Genomic DNA, 18,226 nt, shown 5'->3' with positions numbered 1-18,226 from the left:
TCAGTGTCCATATTACCAGCCACTTGAAAACCATGAATAAGTTAGAATCATTACCAGCCACTTCAAAATCAACCAAATCCGGACTCTCCAAGCTTATTGGCATTAGAAAAGTTGAATTGTTGCTGCTTTTATTGTGCTGAAAGTAACTATATGACAGATAATTTGTTGCTGCTTTTATTTTGTTGCTGCTTTTATTGTGCTGAAAGCTTATTTTGTTGCTGCTTCCAGCCTTTTCGTAGCATCATCATCTTCATGAAAGTAACAAGTGAAAATGAGTTAGAGCGACATTACTTTAAGATCCTTTGTTATAGATTTCAAAATTTAGTGGTGTGGTTTGTACTTAAACCTATTTTAAAGTATGACAATTCGTAATTCGTAAAAGGTTATTTTGAAACTGCATTTCATGAAGGAACTAAGTTTTTGTCCCATAGAACAAAATGGAATAAATGATATGTTTCAATGACGTGTTTCCCCACAGACCCACAACACATTAATTGAAGATATATTAGTTCACTTGATCGAAGGGAAACATGTTTGATCAGAGAATATAATGAACTAACCATCAGAAGAAAGAATGCTTTTTAGTTGCTCATAAATTTTCAAATAAACTTCGCAAAAGGTATCAATGGAGTTACCTTTTTTGGACCTTAGGTTGTCTCGTATAACGAAGAGGAGGTCTTGCATGCTCTTCGTCAGATGCCTCGGGCCCAGCCTTGTGTCCATGTTTGTGCCCCCCTGTCCCACAAGGAGGTGGCTTTGAAATGCGTTTCGGCCGACCTTCTGCCATTGCAGGTAACCCAACAGCCTGCTCAGCCTGAATATGGGGTGGGTCGATGGCTAAAGAAGGGGCAATAGACGTATTGTGGGAGGGTGGCTCCTGCTGCATCTCAGGTGGGGTTGGATGAAGACCCAGGTCAAAAGATGGAATGGGCGACAGCTCAGGAAATGACTGTGGGAGGGGTGAACGAATGTCAGACCCATGACAAGGATGTGGCGTGGGTGGAGGGATGGTGGGGCGAGGAGCTGGATGTGGAATGGTGGGGCTAGGGGATGGATGTGGGGTGGATGAAGGGATGGTAAGGGTAGGGGATGGATGTGAGGTGAATGCAGGGATGGTAAACCTAGGGGATGGATGTGAGGTGAATGCAGGGATGGTAAGGCTAAGGGATGCATGTGGGGTGTATGGAAACCTAGGGGATGGATGTGAGGTGAATGCAGGGATGGTAAGGCTAGGGGATGCATGTGGGGTGTATGGAAACCTAGGGAATGGATGTGAGGTGAATGTAGGGATGGTAAGGCTAGGGGATGCATATGAGGTGAATGCAGGAATGGTAAGGCTGGGAGATGCATGTGGGGTGTATGGAGAGGAATCGGGAGTAGGGACAACCTGAGGGGTAGCAACAGGCGGACGAGAGGGACATCCCGTCGGAGTTGTGCTCTTGCTTGGGCCCTCAGTACTGCTTGGACCCGCAGGAGTAGCTGCCTCCTCATTCGGGGCCTCAGGGATGGGAGGTTGTACACGGTCAATATGATGCACTGCCGTCAGCACATCAGTAATGTCCTCGTGCTCCTCCGTGCCCACTGGGTAATGCCTCGACAAATGGTTGACAAGTGAAACCTGCACATAGAAAACCCACATATATTAGTAATGCGTAAATCATCAACAATGCCAATTGATAATAAAATAAATGTTGGTTTTGAATTGGAGCTGGTAGTAATTATTGCAAATTATAGGGAGAGCAAGTGCTAAGCAGACAATGTAATAACATATATCATGTTCTATAAACAGTGCTTTCATGCTAACAAGTACGGTAAGATGTCGAAGACATAGAGAAGTTACCAGCATAGTCAATTTAGCACCGGGCTTATCGATGAACCTTCGAGTAACCCGGTTGAACCAGCCAAAGTACTCGTGCTGTGGAGGCATCTCACCAAGCACTACTTCAAAACGTCGTTGAAGGCGATTACCCCAGTGGACTATATGCACAGCATGTCTCCGCATCCAATTAACACCGACCTTCCCCCTCAAATCAATTTTATGTAGGACTGTATCAGTGTCAACTGCACCGGGAATTTCTTGGATCATCCCAAATTGACGAACGACACGATCCAGTATATGTTTCTCTATTAGGTGGAAACATACAAGTGGCACCGTTGCCGTCCACACGGCCCTCCCTGCAACGCACCACGGCGGAAGGTTCTCCAACTCAGCTTCATATGGCTGCCACACCACCTGCAACAGCCAAAAAACAAATACACAACACATTAGGCTTTATATTTCAAAATTTACCAAACCTATAAGATTGTTCGTAAACATGTAAAACAAGGCATTTTCATACCTGGCCTGGCAACATTGAAGCTAGTTGCTCGCGATACCTGTCCCTGAAGATGTGGGCGGGCCTATTTTTCTTGTTTGGGACCCACAACCACCTAGCACAATCAAGAACAATAGATCAATTTCTACAACTTTCGTACTAAGATAATGTTATGATTAAATCTAAAATGTAATCACATATAACAACTAAGATAATCTTATTGATATTTACTCAATTAATAATATCATTAGAACTTCAACAGTCCTTATAAAAAACAAAGCACATACAAGGCACATAACAATCACAAAATTAGAGACATTTTGATTTGATTTGAACCAACCTAGTGTGGAACGAACCTAAAACCATATGTTTGTTTTTTAATCAAATCTTTTACATACATGCCACTTTCATTATCTCATTGGCCTTGTGAATATTTCAAATGCTCCTATCAAATGCTCCTATCATATATATGCACACTGACAAACACGTAACACACCAAGACACTAGCTTGTAAACTCAATCATCCATGTGCTCTTTTGTTAGTAAGCAATATATTAAGTGGATCAGCTAATGTTTTCTAGGAACTTGAGGAGAACTTTTGGTGGAGGGTTCACATGAGGCAGCAAGGCGTGCAGCATCATTACCCTTGGTTTCTATGCCATGGCCTAGGTATACATATTCATCTATCATATTTCTAATATATGATTTCAATTCATTTTGTAATTGGAATTTGTTTATACTATTTTTTGTAAATTCATGGTAATGGATATACTTAAGCTAGCCATTCCTACCATTTATAATTCCTAGGCCACATTTGTAACAATGCCTACTAAGGCAATTGTGCAATGTTCTTATACAATGTCCTATAAAATTCAAACAAAGTTGTAGAAGTTATTGGTTATCACGTAACACTATTAAAAATACTATTTTTTCACACCCAAGCACATTTTCACAGCAATAATGGACTCTTCAAACATTTTTCAATTCATCAAGGGTTGCCCAAAACTGCCTTTATAAAAAACAATTAGTTGCCCAGTCCACCAAAAAAAAAAATTCACCCAAGTGACATAAACAAAGTGTTAAAAACCAGGTGGAGTGGGTTTTGGAAGAGAGAATGTAGTGTGTCCAAAATAAAGGGAGTGGGGATGGGATTCAAGAAAGACTTACTTCAGGGCCAGTGGAGCACACACTGGAGGACCGTAAGCACCCACTGGCGGGCCACGCTCAACCGCCGGGCACAAATAGGGGGAACCTGGCCCATGCCCAAAACTGGACCAATAGTAAGCACCCACCGATCTGACTGGTGCCCTTATCACTTGCCTTGCATAATTCTCGATACAACCATGCAAGGCAAGCACTTCCCTAACTGTACATACGTGGGTTGCGAAGATCTTCCAACTGCTGTACCCACATTAGATGCACCTTATCGCCGGATTTGTCCCCAAATATTGTGTCCCCCAATAGCGCTAGGATGTAGCATCGTGTGTACTTATGCAAGTCATCCTCTTTAGCATTAGCCGGCAATGGACCAACAACTTGCTCCAAAAGTCGACTGATCAGAATCCTTTGCCCATCTAATTGCTTATGCTGGTCTTGAGTTATAGGTATAAACCCAAGGAAGTCCCGGCACACATCTATCCAAATTTTCTGCGTGCTCCCTATTATAGCTTCACCATCGACAGGAAGCCCGAGAAGAACCTCAACATCCTGCAATGTGATGCTGACCTCACCATGTGGCATGTGGAAGGTGTGCGTCTCAGGTCGCCATCTCTCCACTAAGGCCGTTATCAACCCATGGTCAATCTCTCTACCTGGGATCCAGAGGAGTCCCTCCAAACCAAGTGCCTTAATGATGTTAACGACTCGGTCGTCCACCATTGGCTCTCGATTGGAGAACTCTGAACTACGGCTGTGGCAAGTAAGGGTCCCTGGATCCTGCACAAAACAGATCCATGGATTAATATTTGACAGCTGCAGCGTGTACATTGTATGAATTCAATGCATGTACATATTGCATAGAGATTTAGTGTTGCATTTTACCTGCCCATTCCAAATAGCTTCGGACCGATGGTTGGGCTGCTGTGTCAACACCAGGCGGTCAATGGGTCCGGGCTCTGCATGGTTAATCCGTGCAGCATTTGCAGCAGCCATACTACACAAAAAAGGCAAGCAGTTAGCATGTAATAGATATTGATGAGCATATGATGAATTGATGAGCATATGATGAACTTGCTTTCTTCTACTGGACAAACTTGTCCAATTAATGGAGACCAAGCTCGCTCAATTTCCTAAGGAAAAAAGGAATGGCACAATGGATGATCACAAAAGTAAAACTTTCATTTCTCATGCAATTAAAGTGGTTGACTGACCGCATAAAACAATTATTAAGTGATCGTTTTGGTAACAAAGTACATCTGTCCCAAGTACAAAAGCCTATGGTTTCAACCATTATACAATTATACACAGCCATAAAATTAGGATATCAACAGCGACCAAGCAAATTAAAAAATAAACATGATAGGTCTTAAAGTCCAGTATATATGAATTGCATTGTCTATAGTAGTTGAATNTTTTTTTTTTGGTATAATAGGGAAGTTATGAAGCTTAATTTATATTTCCTTTTTTTTTTTTTGTTAAGTGATATATTTGAATTTGGCTTTTCCCGTATTATCTAAGCAGTCAAACATAGGGAGGAAATAGGTAACTATTTTTTTTCTATAACTATTTAGTTAGTTGGTACGGTTCGGAAACTATATTGATTAGTAGCATCTCGAGTCTCAGAAAGTCGAGTTGTGCGCTCATACCTCGAGTCTTTGAGGCTCGGTTTTTATAGTTTGGCCTGGCCTGGTTCCACGTGGCATCCCACATGGAACTCGAGTTTCGGAGACTTGAGATCTATGTGGCGTCTACGTGGACCTCGAGTCTCAGAAACTCGAGTTTTGTATGACACACTGTCATCTCTAGTCCCATCTGGTCATGTCACTGACAGGCCTTCACGTTTTGTTTTAACTGTAGCTGGCCTGCCTGATATGCTTTCACGGGTTTTGTAGTTTTACTTGGTCACATCTTAAGCTCCTGACTTTTTTATGTCACTTACTTGGCTGAAGCTCTTTGTCAACAGAAATTGCTTCTCTCTCAACTCATACTCTCTCACTCTGCATTACTCCTCTCTCAACTCTCATACTCATTCTACAGAGCAGAACAATACTCCCCTTTTAACTCTCATACAAGCCGATCATTGTAGTCTCTCTCTCCCTCTCACTCTCATACAATCCCAGTAGTACATTTGCACATCTTCATGTCAGGTAAGGGTCTCCTCACTCTCTAGTTTGTTGTTTAGTGTATATATTACTGCTTTAGTATTTCTAATGTTGCTTGTATTGAATTTTTCATGACATAGATTGAATAAAAATCTAGCACTTTATATATATAATTGTTTTTTTTATTTTTTGGGTAATGTGTAATGAACCCCTCTGCTCTACGTTATTTCATTAATACAAAAATATTTTAACGTAACTAAAATTCAACACTTTTTATAAATAGTATAATTATTTGTTTATTTTAGTGAAACGTTATAATAATAACTAATCTAGCAATGAAATTATTAAAAATAATATTTTTAGTTCCATTTTTTATTATTTATATTAAACATCAACATTTTCATGTATTAATATTTTTCTATAAACTGGATTTAATGCATCAACTGGCCTATGGTTGCAAGTGTTCCATTTGGCAAAAGCTCACCACTGTAATATGGATAATGGTATTGACCCAAATATTCATTCAAAGGTGCTTATTGCCTTATTGAGACCTTTAGGCTTCAGCCATGTGCTACCAAGTAGGGTGGCTTTGAATTTTGGAACCAGGACAACAGGTTCAACTCAATGTATTAAGGGACTTTAGGCGAATGTAACATTTTCTTATACTTAAATATTTAATTTTTGAAATCTTTTTCATCTAAAATTTTTGCTATGTTCTGTTTATTACTAATTTACTAAAAAAAATTTATCCAAATATCCATTTTAATACTTTAAAGACAAAAAAATATCCCTCTAAGATTCAATTAATTGGTCAATTAATTTTTTTTTTTTTGGATCTTTTTCAAATATTTTCATAGCTATATGAATACCTTTCTAGTAGATATTTATAATTAAAAAACATTTATGAATAAATTAAACATGATCTATAAAAGAATTGAGATCCTAAACATGATCTATTAAACATTATCTATATGAATATGTTTCTAGTAGATATTTGTAATTTACAAGTAAAACCAAGGTTATTAAAATTGAGATCCTAAACAGGACCTATAAGAGGTCCTCATAGAGTAAATCATAGAATTGAATCGATAATCATAAGATTTTACTTTATGTGAAAAATAAAGTCAAAAATATTAGTAATAATGATATATTTTAAATAATTATTAAGTTGATCAAAGGAAAATGGACATAATGCAACTTTCATGTCCTATTTCTAATAAGTAAAAAAAATATTACATTTCTTTAACAACTAAATAATCATTAACTTGTTCATTTGGGTAGATTTGATGGAGGGGGCTAGAGTTGTATTTTTCTTGGGTCCAATTAGAATTAGACTCTAATATACCTAAAAATTGAAATTATATATGGAATAATGATGTTACATAATTGCATTCATTCATTTGCACATCCTCATTACTTTTGTTGTTTGGTTTGATATTTTATTTTTATTTTTGTTAGAGCTTAGTTAAAATTTTGTAATAGGGGTGAGTTTTGTCTTTAGTTTTTTCATTGTTTGAGTACGAAATGATAATGATTGCGCCAGTAGAATTGTATGTGATGTGGGGTGAGTGTATGCAATTGTGGCATGAGAAGTTGTAATTTTTGTATTTTGAGTAGATAGAAAAAGTTTTGTAATTGATGTTAAATGAAAGAGATAAAATATGTCACTAACATACTATACTTGACTCTTTAATAGGTTCACAATCTTTAAAGAATATTGATATAAATGTATACTTCGGTGGACCCCTTGATAATCCTGATGAGATTGACGGAATCTCGTTTAGAGGGCCTGGTATCCAATGCTACTACATGATGGTACGTCGTAAGTTGAAGACGTTGAATGATTTGAAGAGCAAAATCATGGGCGAATTGAATTTGAATCGTGCTTGGTATGATATCAAGATTATTTATCGTTACCCACAAGAAGTCCTTCATGAACGGATAAATTACGGGTATATGGCGATCAAAGATGACAAACATGTAAAGATGATGTTTAATAGGATACAGAAAATGCCCCAAGTAAATGTTGCTGAGTTGTACGTAAGTTTGGAGGCAAGTGCAGAAGTTGATACTGAGGTGGTGCAAGAAACAACTACGTCTTTACAATTTACAACCCTAGATGATGGATGCACTACAATGGGAGGGTATACAATGGGTGGGTATACAATGGATTCTTCAATGGGAGGGTATACAATGAATTCTTCAATGAGAGGTTATATGCTCCCATTTCAAGATCATGTTGGCAATACTGGTGAAACCCTCCATCCTCAAGAGACACATTTAGAGGAGGATGACGAAGACGAAGATCATGCTGTGGGCGGTTATATGCTCCCATTTCAAGGTAATGTTGCCAATACTGGTGAAACCCTCCATTCTCAAGAAACACATTTAGAAGAGGAAGACGAAGACGAAGACGAAGATCCTGCTGTGAATGATGGTGAAAATAGTGATGGTGTAGATGAGTTCGAAGAGATGGTTGAGCGAGGCGACTTTGAGAACGATGTAGATGACCACAAAGTCGTTTCGAATTTTGAAGAGGAAAATATGGAGTACCACGATGAAGGTGCTGTAGACGATGATATTGGCATCCAACATGATACAAATACGACCACTAGCTACAGACCTCCTGCTGACTCATTCTACAAAAATACTTGGGAAAATATGGTTGATCCTTCACGTCTTCAGATACCATTTGTTTCTACTTGGGAAGATGGGATGAATTTTTGTAAAGGATTGACTTTTGCAAATAAACAGGCGGTGAAGCGTGCATTGACAATATACGCAGCAAGTCATAATAGAAATTTTAGAATCCGAAGGTCGACCCCAACTAAATTGTGCGCCGCATGTGTTGACGACAATTGCAAGTGGTACGTTGGGGCATTTATGAAGGCTAAACTTAATGGTCTGTGGATGGTCACGTCTTATGTGGGTCCACACACTTGTATACCCTTTGGCTTGCGTAGAGACGGTAGAATGATGGATTCTAATGGATTCTGATGAGCATATGATGAACTTGCTTTCTTCTAGTGGACAAACTTGTCCAATTAATGGAGACCAAGCTCGCTCAATTTCCTAAGGAAAAAAGGAATGGCACAATGGATGATCACAAAAGTAAAACTTTCATTTCTCATGCAATTAAAGTGGTTGACTGACCGCATAAAACAATTATTAAGTGATCGTTTTGGTAACAAAGTACATCTGTCCCAAGTACAAAAGCCTATGGTTTCAACCATTATACAATTATACACAGCCATAAAATTAGGATATCAACAGCGACCAAGCAAATTAAAAAATAAACATGATAGGTCTTAAAGTCCAGTATATATGAATTGCATTGTCTATAGTAGTTGAATTTTTTTTTTAATCAATTTGAAAATCGAAATGCTTTACAGTTCATAGCCAGATTTTCTTTGCATTTGGTTCCTCCCAATCTAATATTGTTCTAAATCCTCACCAAATCAATATTATAAATTAAACAATTAGGGAAAATGTGAATGCCAAAACCTCATAGTCAAATGCAGAGAGTGTAAACTGATTTAACAAATACAAATAGCCTCAGATCACAAGCTAAACATTAATTAAATATAAGGGGAAAGTTCTAATCACATAGTTTACAAAAACCTATGAGCCTTTTGTCCTATTACAAATTTACAATATAATTGGGGCAGGAAGTTTCTCTGCCCAATAAGCCCATATGGTATTGGTTGCAAATGGAGAGGACCATGATGAAAATAGACAGAGGGTATGATTGGTCCACGTTAGCAAAACATTTTGGTAGGATCTGATTGTATAATTGAGAGAAGTTGATGTTCTGTAAATGGCTGATGTACACAGCACTAAAGTCTAAAAGCCACGTATGAGGGCCACAGAAGAATTGTTCAAAGTGATGAAAAATGGACAGTGAGATTTGGGCATATATGTTTGTATGCTGATCATGACCTTTTTTTGTTCAAACTTCAAACATAGGAACTATATGAAACAATGTTCTAAGCTATTGTGTTTGCTTGTTTATCGAGCAAAGAACAAAAATAGGGACTTGGTTAGTCCATATCAGACCCAACATGGCATGAAAAATATCATTCTAAATCCCCATTATTTCTAGTTTTCTGTTGTGAAATTGAGTATCTCATCTAATTCAAAAGGCAGGAGAAGATGCAACTGAAACGATAAAGAATATGAAAGAGAACAAGAAATTGACAACAAAGAAAGAAGCTCAATTTCAGGAACTTAAAGATGAATTGTACAGAAAATTGGGGACAGTTGGAAACCTTGTCCATGCCTCGGTTCCCATCTCCAATGATGAGGTACATGACTAGTTGATATATGCCATCTAAAGCAGGAACCATATGTTTGAATCCTTCTATCACTTTCCGCAGGTTTTCATTTCATATGGCAAGAAGTCTAATGGAGAGCTATTGCTATCATACGGATTTGTGCCGAAAGAGGGTACCAACCCAAGTGATTCAGTTGAATTGTCACTGTCACTTAAAAAATCAGACAAATGTTATAAGGAGAAGCTGGAAGCTCTGAGGAAGTATGAATTATCAGGGTAAGTGCCTTATAGGTCAATGGCAAAGTTTCCAGTCCTTTAAAAAAAAAAAAAAAAAAATCTTTCTTTAGTTTAGTCATTCTCAAGCATTTCCTAAGCTTGATGGACGAAAAAAAAATGAGGGATTAGCTCAAGTACTAAAAGGGATGCTAATGGCAGTGGGACTCACCTAATGGGATTATGTTGCCGGAAAACCTGATTTATCAGTTTAGATAACATCAACAATTTTGTCAAATTTTGACATGACTATTGAGAACCTTTTTGTTATGTTTATTTGGTTATCTTCTGTTACAACTGAAATTAGACATTTGTAAGTGATTGTTCCCTCTTCTAATATAATGATAACATTTGAATAAAGTGTATATGTTTTTAACAGATCTCAGTGTTTTCCTATACAAATAACTGGTTGGCCAATGGAGTTAATGGCATTTGCCTTTTTAGCTGTCAGCCCTCCAAGTATGAGCAAACAGTTTGAAGAGGTTTGACTGTTTAACTTTCTTAATTATAAATCAAAATTTCAGTTTTGCTTAACCTGTCTCAAACATATTTATTCCAGATGGCTACTGCAACATCAAATCAAAATACCACCAAGAAGGATCTAAGATACCCTGAAATAGAGGAACAAGCACTGCAATTCATATTGGACTGTTGTGAATCTAGCATATCAAAGTACAACAGATTCTTGCAGGTGAGGATTATTTTGTTCAATAACGTTTAGTATGGTTACCAAAGTTTGTTATGATTCCTTATTAATCAGCCTATATCAACTATTACTGGAACCTGGTGGGGATGAGGTTAAGCTATGGTTGAACCCACCTGAGGGAGAACCTATGATAACCCTCCCCTGTCTAGGCTTCTCAATCATTGGTTCCTCAGCAGGGAGGTACTGCTGTAGTTACACCCATTCAGGGTCTTCCAAATACTGGTGGCCCCTACCCCTTTTTAATTTAGAAAAAAAGGCCCTAGTATATTTCATGCTCAAGGCATGTTGGATGTTGAAATATTATTCAAAAATTGGTTTAACAAATTACTTGATTAACTACATCTTGCCTAAGCGCCCTACTGCATGGATCCGTAGTGCTTTGGCACATAAACATAAAATGTTCAATTACTCCTATGGTTCTACCAACCTGACTTGGATGACACAAACTGTTACTCATATTGGTTCATTAGTTCATTTGTTGTCTAAATAAATCATACCTCTTCAGGACATTAACTCTATTAAAGCCCATTTTATCAATTTCTATCAATTTCTGTTAAAGCAAAATGCAATAAACTTCAAACCCACAAAAAAACAAACTGAAAAACAAAAATCATCAAACCCACAAACCATCAAACTGAAAAACAAAAACAAAACCCACAAAAAAACAAAAATCATCAAACCCACAAACCATCAAACTGAAAAACAAAAACAAAACCCACAAAAAAACAAAAATCATCAAACCCACAAACCATTCAAACTAAAAAAACAATAAAGCAATTTTTAACACTTCTATTCGAAATCCCACTGTTTCTCAGCAACCAAACAGTAAACTTTGTACAAAGCAACTCACCTTTTTGTTTAGTTTTGTGAGACCGAGTAGAGTGAGCGAGAGTGGAGAGGAGACGGCGAAGGCGAGGAAGAGTGAGAGGCTGTGACCCACAGAAGACGATGAGGGAGAGAAGGCGGTGAGTGAGTGAGGGAGAGTGAGAGGCTGAGGTGAGGTTCAGCTTCAGTGCGCAACAGAGAACACGGTGAGCTAGAGAAGACGACAAGGGAGAGAATGCGGTGAGTGAGTGAGGGAGAGACAGTGGCTGAGGTGAGGTTGAGCTTCGGTGGGCGACATAGAAACGGTGAGTGAGTGAGGGAGAGAGAGTGGCTGAGGTGAGGCTGAGCTTCGGTGGGCGACAGAGAAACGGTGAGTGAGAGAACACGAGAGAGAGTCAGTGAGAGTGGAGACTGACTGTGAGGTAGGCGTTTAATTTGAAAAAGCCCTATTAAAACTCGATTTTCAGAGAATCGAGTTCCATGTCAGAGCCAGGTGGCCTCACGTGGACGACCACGTCAGCGCCAGATGGCGTCTACATGGAACTCGAGTCTCAGAAACTCGAGTTCCATGTGGACGCCACGTGGAACCACGCCAGCTCAAACTATGAAAACCGAGCGTCAAAGAGTCAAGGTGTGAGCGCACAATTCGAGTCTCTGAGACTCGAGATGCTATTAAATAATATAGTTTCTGAACCAGGCCAACTAACTATATAGTTGGGTAATTATGGCTAATTGCCCATTTCGTCCCAAACATAGGGCAAACATGCTTTAAGTTAACCATTTATGTCGATTAAATCATTTTATTTCAAAATATGTAAAAATTTGATTAGGAAATTATTGAGTAGTAATAGATTTAATGGACTTTATGATCTCATTCAAAAAAAAAAAAAAAAAAGTAATTAGTGGGTACCGCTTAATTGGGGTGTTATTGCATTTATTTACAGGATGATTAATCAATGGTAGACTTATATTCAACTTTTCACATCATATTTATTGGGTTTTAATAGATTAATGGACATTATTGATCTCATTCAAAAAATGAAAAAAAAAAAAAAGAAAAAAAGAAAAGAAAAAGGTAATTAGCATGGGTACTTCTTTGGATGTTATTGCATTTACCAGATGATTAATCAATGGCAGACTTATATTCAACTTTTCACATTATAATATTATATGATATCCCTTTTTAAAAAAATAATAATTTAGTCAGTTTAATTAAATGAATAAACTATGAAGAAAAAAGGTCAGAAATCTGAGCTAACGTGGCTTGTTCACTAACCCAAGAAGTCATCTTATACATACAAATAGAAGTGATTTTGATGTTGCTATGCAGGTGCAGAAATGGCAACTAATGAGTCAGGATTGGCATTTAAAAGATGGGGTAGAACACAGCCATTTATGAAATATGGCATTCCAATGATCTCAGTCACGGTGTTTGGGGCTCTTGGTTATGGTCGTCTCTTGAAAGGCAGGTTAGTGCTATTGTTGCTATAAATTAGTGGATTTATTTATTTCAAATCTTCTGAACTCATAATTAAATTCGCAATTCATATATCATTTCACGAAGTGCTGTTCTATCTTGTCAAATTGATGTAGAACAGACAACACATGTATAACTGGAGCAAAGAGAGGACCGAAAATTATGACGCAAGATCAAGGATCAGTAAATCTCAGTAAGACGACGATGTCATAATTGCATAAAATTTGAAGGGCTGAAAGAAAACGGTCTTCTAATCAAGGACCTATTTGTTTCTCAAAAAATTTATTAATATATATATATATATATACCTATTTTTGGTGAATTTCTCCATTAAGGCCCATAAGCCGTTATTTTGTCTTTTCTTAATAATATTTGTTTTCCTTGATAACTTTTAATTTAAAAGTCAGAATAATGTCTTGTTTGTTTTGGGATATCTCTTAAAGACATTAGTTTCAATTTTCGCAATTATCTCAATTTTGATATTTTGGGTAAAATTTACTATTTTGCCATCAAATTACATGATTAGCATAAATTAGGATTTTTTTGGGCATTTTCCTAGGTATTCTAGGATTTTATTTATTTATTTTACTATATATATATATATATATATATATTTTGAGAAATAAACACACACACAGAGAGGAAAGAGGAAAAGAGATTCTAACATAAAGGCTCTATAATCTCCAAAATAATTTAGTTCTTAGATTAATAAAATTTTGGACTTTGTCTATTGCTGTTTGTTCTAACATTTTTTGTCATTGTTAGTCCTTCTGTGAAAAATAACAGTTACCTATTATTTTTAATACTATGGATTAAAATGTCTTTTAGAAAAGTTTGATCAATTATCATTTTGATTAGTGAAATCAATATTGCCTCTTCGCTTTGAAATTAACTATTCACCATCGGATCCGGCTTGTGTCTAGTGAAAGTTTTCACTGGACACGTTGGATCTTGGACACGTGTCCAAATCTTGCCGTGTCCAGTGAAAATTTTCACTGGACACAGGCCGTGCCCTTCACCATCAACTCAAACTTGTCCAATTATCAGCCTATAAAAAATATAATAATTTGTCCAAATTTTAAGGAGATTCTAAATATGTGATTGACAACCTCCCACCAGTTCACCAAGATTTTCTTCAATTAGTTTCTTCTGCTATAAAATTCTCTTTCATTCAGTAATGAAAAAAAAAAAAAAAAAAAAAAAACCATTAATTCACTGTGTATGATTGAAAAATCATTAAGATTTAGCTATAAAATTCTCTTTCATTCAGTAATGAAAAAAAAAAAAAAAAAAAAAAAACCATTAATTCACTGTGTATGATTGAAAAATCATTAAGATTTTCCAATAGTGTAGCTGGTGGGCCTGGTAATCATCCAGCCAATGTTTTGCGATCTTAGATCGTCGTGGGATCCTTAATAAGTCTGAGCTTTCTCAATATTATAGTAATCAACCAAATATTTTGTTTGCATATTTTTTGTTGATCTTATAAAATATACAAATATGGGATCCCACGACGTGAGATAGATTCGTCGTGTGATCTTAGATCGTCTTGGGATCCAATATTTTGTTTTGTTCTTTTTTTTTCTTTTTTTTTTAATGGGAAAATTTGTTGGTTTATATATATTTTGCTTTTAAATCAAACCACATACATTTTCTTTTTAAAGAAGAATCAAACCACATACATGAATACACAAGGAATTGTTTGGACTAAAATATTTTTTGTTTTGTTGTTCTACAATATTTTTATTTTTTATTATCGATTGCAAAAAAAAAAAAAAAAAATGTTAGAAAGAACTTGTCTAGAAAAATTTAAGGCTTAATTAATGTAAAACTCACCATCTATTTTTAATCATATTTCATTTCACTTTTCTAACTTTTCTTTTGTTCATTTCAGTCCCTAAGTTTCAAGTTTATTCAATTAAGGCATTTTCATCAACTTTTGTTATATGTTGTGATTAATTGTCCAATTTTATAATTTTTTTTCTTCAAAATTTTTTAATTAAAAAAATGCAATTAATGATTGAAAAATATTTTCTATAATTTTTTTGTAAATTTTTTTTTACAAAAGTTGATAGAAATATCTTAATTAAATAAACTTAAAACTTAAAAGACCGATCGAAATGAATGTAATATTCAAAAATGAAAACTTGAATACATAATGATTTCTATTTGAGTGATATTTTTTGTTTGGAAAACTTCAAGTGATAATACAACAAATGTATAGCTATCTTTTCTAAGGATAATTAAATTCAACTATATCTTTCTTTTTTCTTTTTTTAAGTTTTAACTTATGGTGTCTGCTTTCTTAATAATGTTCTTTATTATCAGATCAAAACCTCAATTGGTTTTTGGTATAGGCGGAGATTGAACTTCATGTTTCTTATTCAGTCATTAGAAACTTTATCAGTTGATCTAACTAGAACCCACAATTCAACTATATCTTGTTCATTAGTTAATGCAACCACATGAACAAATGATGAAAATAAAGTATTGGACATGAAATCGTACATAAATTTTGTTCTATAAACATTACAACAAAATAATAATTATCTTTTCTCAAAACAATTAATTAAATTTAACTATGTCATTCATTGGTTAATGCAGCTACATGAATGAATGAGTAACCTAAGGTATTGAACATAAGGTAGTACATGAGTTTTATTTTATGTAGTGTCTAACAAAGAAATCCCAAAATCTTCAAGATGTAATGAAGTGTCCAACAAAGCTTGGTCTTGAGCTTGGCGACTCAACTTACCCACTAAAAGCTAATAAGGAGAAATGATTGCGGGTTATCAATTGCTAGCAGGAGTAGAAAGCTCAGATACATTAACTCTTACTCGCAATTTGAAGGATTTGTAAATGTAATGTATTGCAATTTGCAACTATTCTCACTAGTAGATTGGCTTGGTGCTATACTGCTATAGACCCGGAGAATTTCGTGCTTAGTTCGAGGTTTTTCTCCCCCGCAAACACTTCACAATATTTCGATGCATGAGTTTGTGGGATTTGTCCTGTTTATCCATGCTATGAATTAATTGGATAATTATTTGATCAGGCTTAATTGTGTACTGTATTTTGTTTAAAATTAGTAATTAACCGTAATTGGGATCTAAACCAGTGTTTTCCAGACCTACTATAGTGGGTTGGTTTGCTCAAGAGCAGCAAAACAGTTAATAGCTAAAGCTCTTTTCCCCAATATCTTTAGAACTTTACAAGACCCAATGCCCAAAGCTTTTTTTTCCTTTTTCTTTTTTGAGAATCGCCAATGCCCAAAGCTTTGTTTATTAGAGACCCGTCATTAAACTTTGTTCTAAAAGTATCTAAGACTTATCGCTTGGCTTCGTTTGGTGCTTACATGCTATCGACACTGGTTTAAAGCCCACCCAACCAATTTAAAGGGTCTTTCAGAAGTTCGATTACATGTGGGAATATATATATATATATATGTGTGTGTGTGTGTGTGTGTGTTAGCTTTTAGACCCCTGAACATATAATGTTTAACCTAATTTTATTGCCAAGTTGATACTTAAGCTAATTATCTAGATCTTAAGATAAACATAAATCAAATATATCATGCAGCGTAAAAGTAAATAAGACACTAATAGGATGACCCAAGGATAACCTAAGAAAACTAATGAAACAAACAGGTTTCAAGGAATAAGTAGACATTGTCGATACTTATGGAATGAGATTGATCTCCGGTACTTAATGGAATAAAATTGATCTCAAGTAAATGCTTGAAAGAGTAGAGGGCACAAAACCTCTCATATTTCAAAAGAGTAGCTCTCCAAGACTTGAAAAAGTGCTTTAAGATTTACCTTATATTCCATGTAAAACTGGATTGAAACCCTAAATGTTTGACGGGCCGATGGGCTTTATTTAAAATCTGCAGAATTGTAGTTTGATCGGTCAAAGCTTTCTCTCGATCGATCGAGCTAGCCTAATTTTCAATTCTAGAACCTACAGCTTGTATATTCTTGAATTCTAACTTGTAACACTTTAAGCAATATCTAATATGACTTATAAACTCTAAGATCTGTACCTAGACAAAATTATGTACACGGTTTGCCAACAAACAAATCATTTAGAACTGACCTAGCCTAATTTTCAATTCCAGAACCTGCAGCTTGTATGTTCTTGAATTCTAACTTGTAGCACTTTAAGCAATGTATAATATATGACTCATAGACTCTAAGATCTATTCCTAGACAAAATTATGTACACAGTTTGCTAACAAACAAATCATTTAGAACCTAAACATTTAAACTAAATATTTAGAACCAATCAAAAAAAAAAAAATATATATATATATATAGAGAGAGAGAGAGAGAGAGAGAGAGAGAGAGAGAGAGAGAGAGAGAGAGTTGATAATTAAATAGAATAATGATAAAGTATTGAGGTTGTTATATGTGAGAGTAGGTTACCTAAGGTAGTAAGTGAGATATTTTGACTAAATTTGACTCAAAATATATTGTGTCTAGTTATGTGAATGTTCTAAAATAATTACTTGGAGTTCTCTAGTAAAAGAACCTTCTTCAAGTCAACTCTCACCGTCTGTCTGTCTCACGTTATAAATTTCTCTTCTTTTTTTATTAATCACGTGAAACATTTCTCTCTCATACATATATTGTGGCGTTGCTCTTGGATCTTTTATATATTCTCTCTCTCTCTAACTATTTTTTCACTATATATATGAATGTTTGGGCCTTGTCAATCCCAAATATATATATATATATATAATCTCTCAACAACTTGCTAAACCTGCTCGCCAGACTTTCTGCGTAGTTTACCTTTTTATTCTGAATATACGTTGAAGGAAGGCTGAAGCTCGATTCTGGAGAAGAAAGCATGGTTTTGGAGAACATGTTCAATTTACATGGTGCAACACGTAAGTTATAGTAATTCATTTTTCCCAAAAAAAAAATCCACGCAGAGAACACAACACAACACACTAATGAGAAAAAGAGAGTAGTATATATAGTATGCTTTCCCGTTAACGTCATTTAGTTGTTTTTATGCTTGAAATAATCATATTTATATTGTTCCACACTTCCACACAGTTTTTGTTTAGAGTTTGTTGAGGTTTTCTTTTTTTCA

General features: G+C 35.8%; 1 protein-coding gene across 1 annotated transcript; it reads right to left on the bottom strand.

Annotated features, from left to right (window-relative positions):
* Window positions 1–39: 39 nt before the first annotated feature.
* On the bottom strand, window positions 40–11,739 carry LOC112016729 (leucine-rich repeat extensin-like protein 5). The gene is made up of 7 exons (XM_065765413.1): window positions 11,678–11,739; window positions 4,356–4,467; window positions 3,483–4,250; window positions 2,340–2,430; window positions 1,841–2,233; window positions 636–1,618; window positions 40–248 (listed from the first exon to the last, which is right to left on the bottom strand). The coding sequence occupies exons 4-7, from the start codon at window positions 2,352–2,354 to the stop codon at window positions 245–247; spliced, it is 1,395 nt and encodes a 464-aa protein (XP_065621485.1). The 5' UTR covers window positions 2,355–2,430; window positions 3,483–4,250; window positions 4,356–4,467; window positions 11,678–11,739; the 3' UTR covers window positions 40–244.
* Window positions 11,740–18,226: the final 6,487 nt, after the last annotated feature.

The sequence above is a fragment of the Quercus suber genome, unplaced genomic scaffold (assembly GCF_002906115.3).
Source record: "Quercus suber isolate HL8 unplaced genomic scaffold, Cork oak 2.0 scaffold_624, whole genome shotgun sequence".
NCBI classification, from domain to species: Eukaryota; Viridiplantae; Streptophyta; class Magnoliopsida; order Fagales; family Fagaceae; genus Quercus; species Quercus suber.
The sequence above is the reverse complement of the archived record's forward strand: the minus strand, read 5'-3'. Positions and strand labels throughout refer to the sequence as shown.

Bases quoted from the DNA above. Each gene is read 5' to 3' on its own strand.
- LOC112016729 (XM_065765413.1), bottom strand. The intron at 1,619-1,840 runs GTAACTTCTCTA...TTCTATGTGCAG, and splicing joins GTGCTAAATTGACTATGCTG to GTTTCACTTGTCAACCATTT.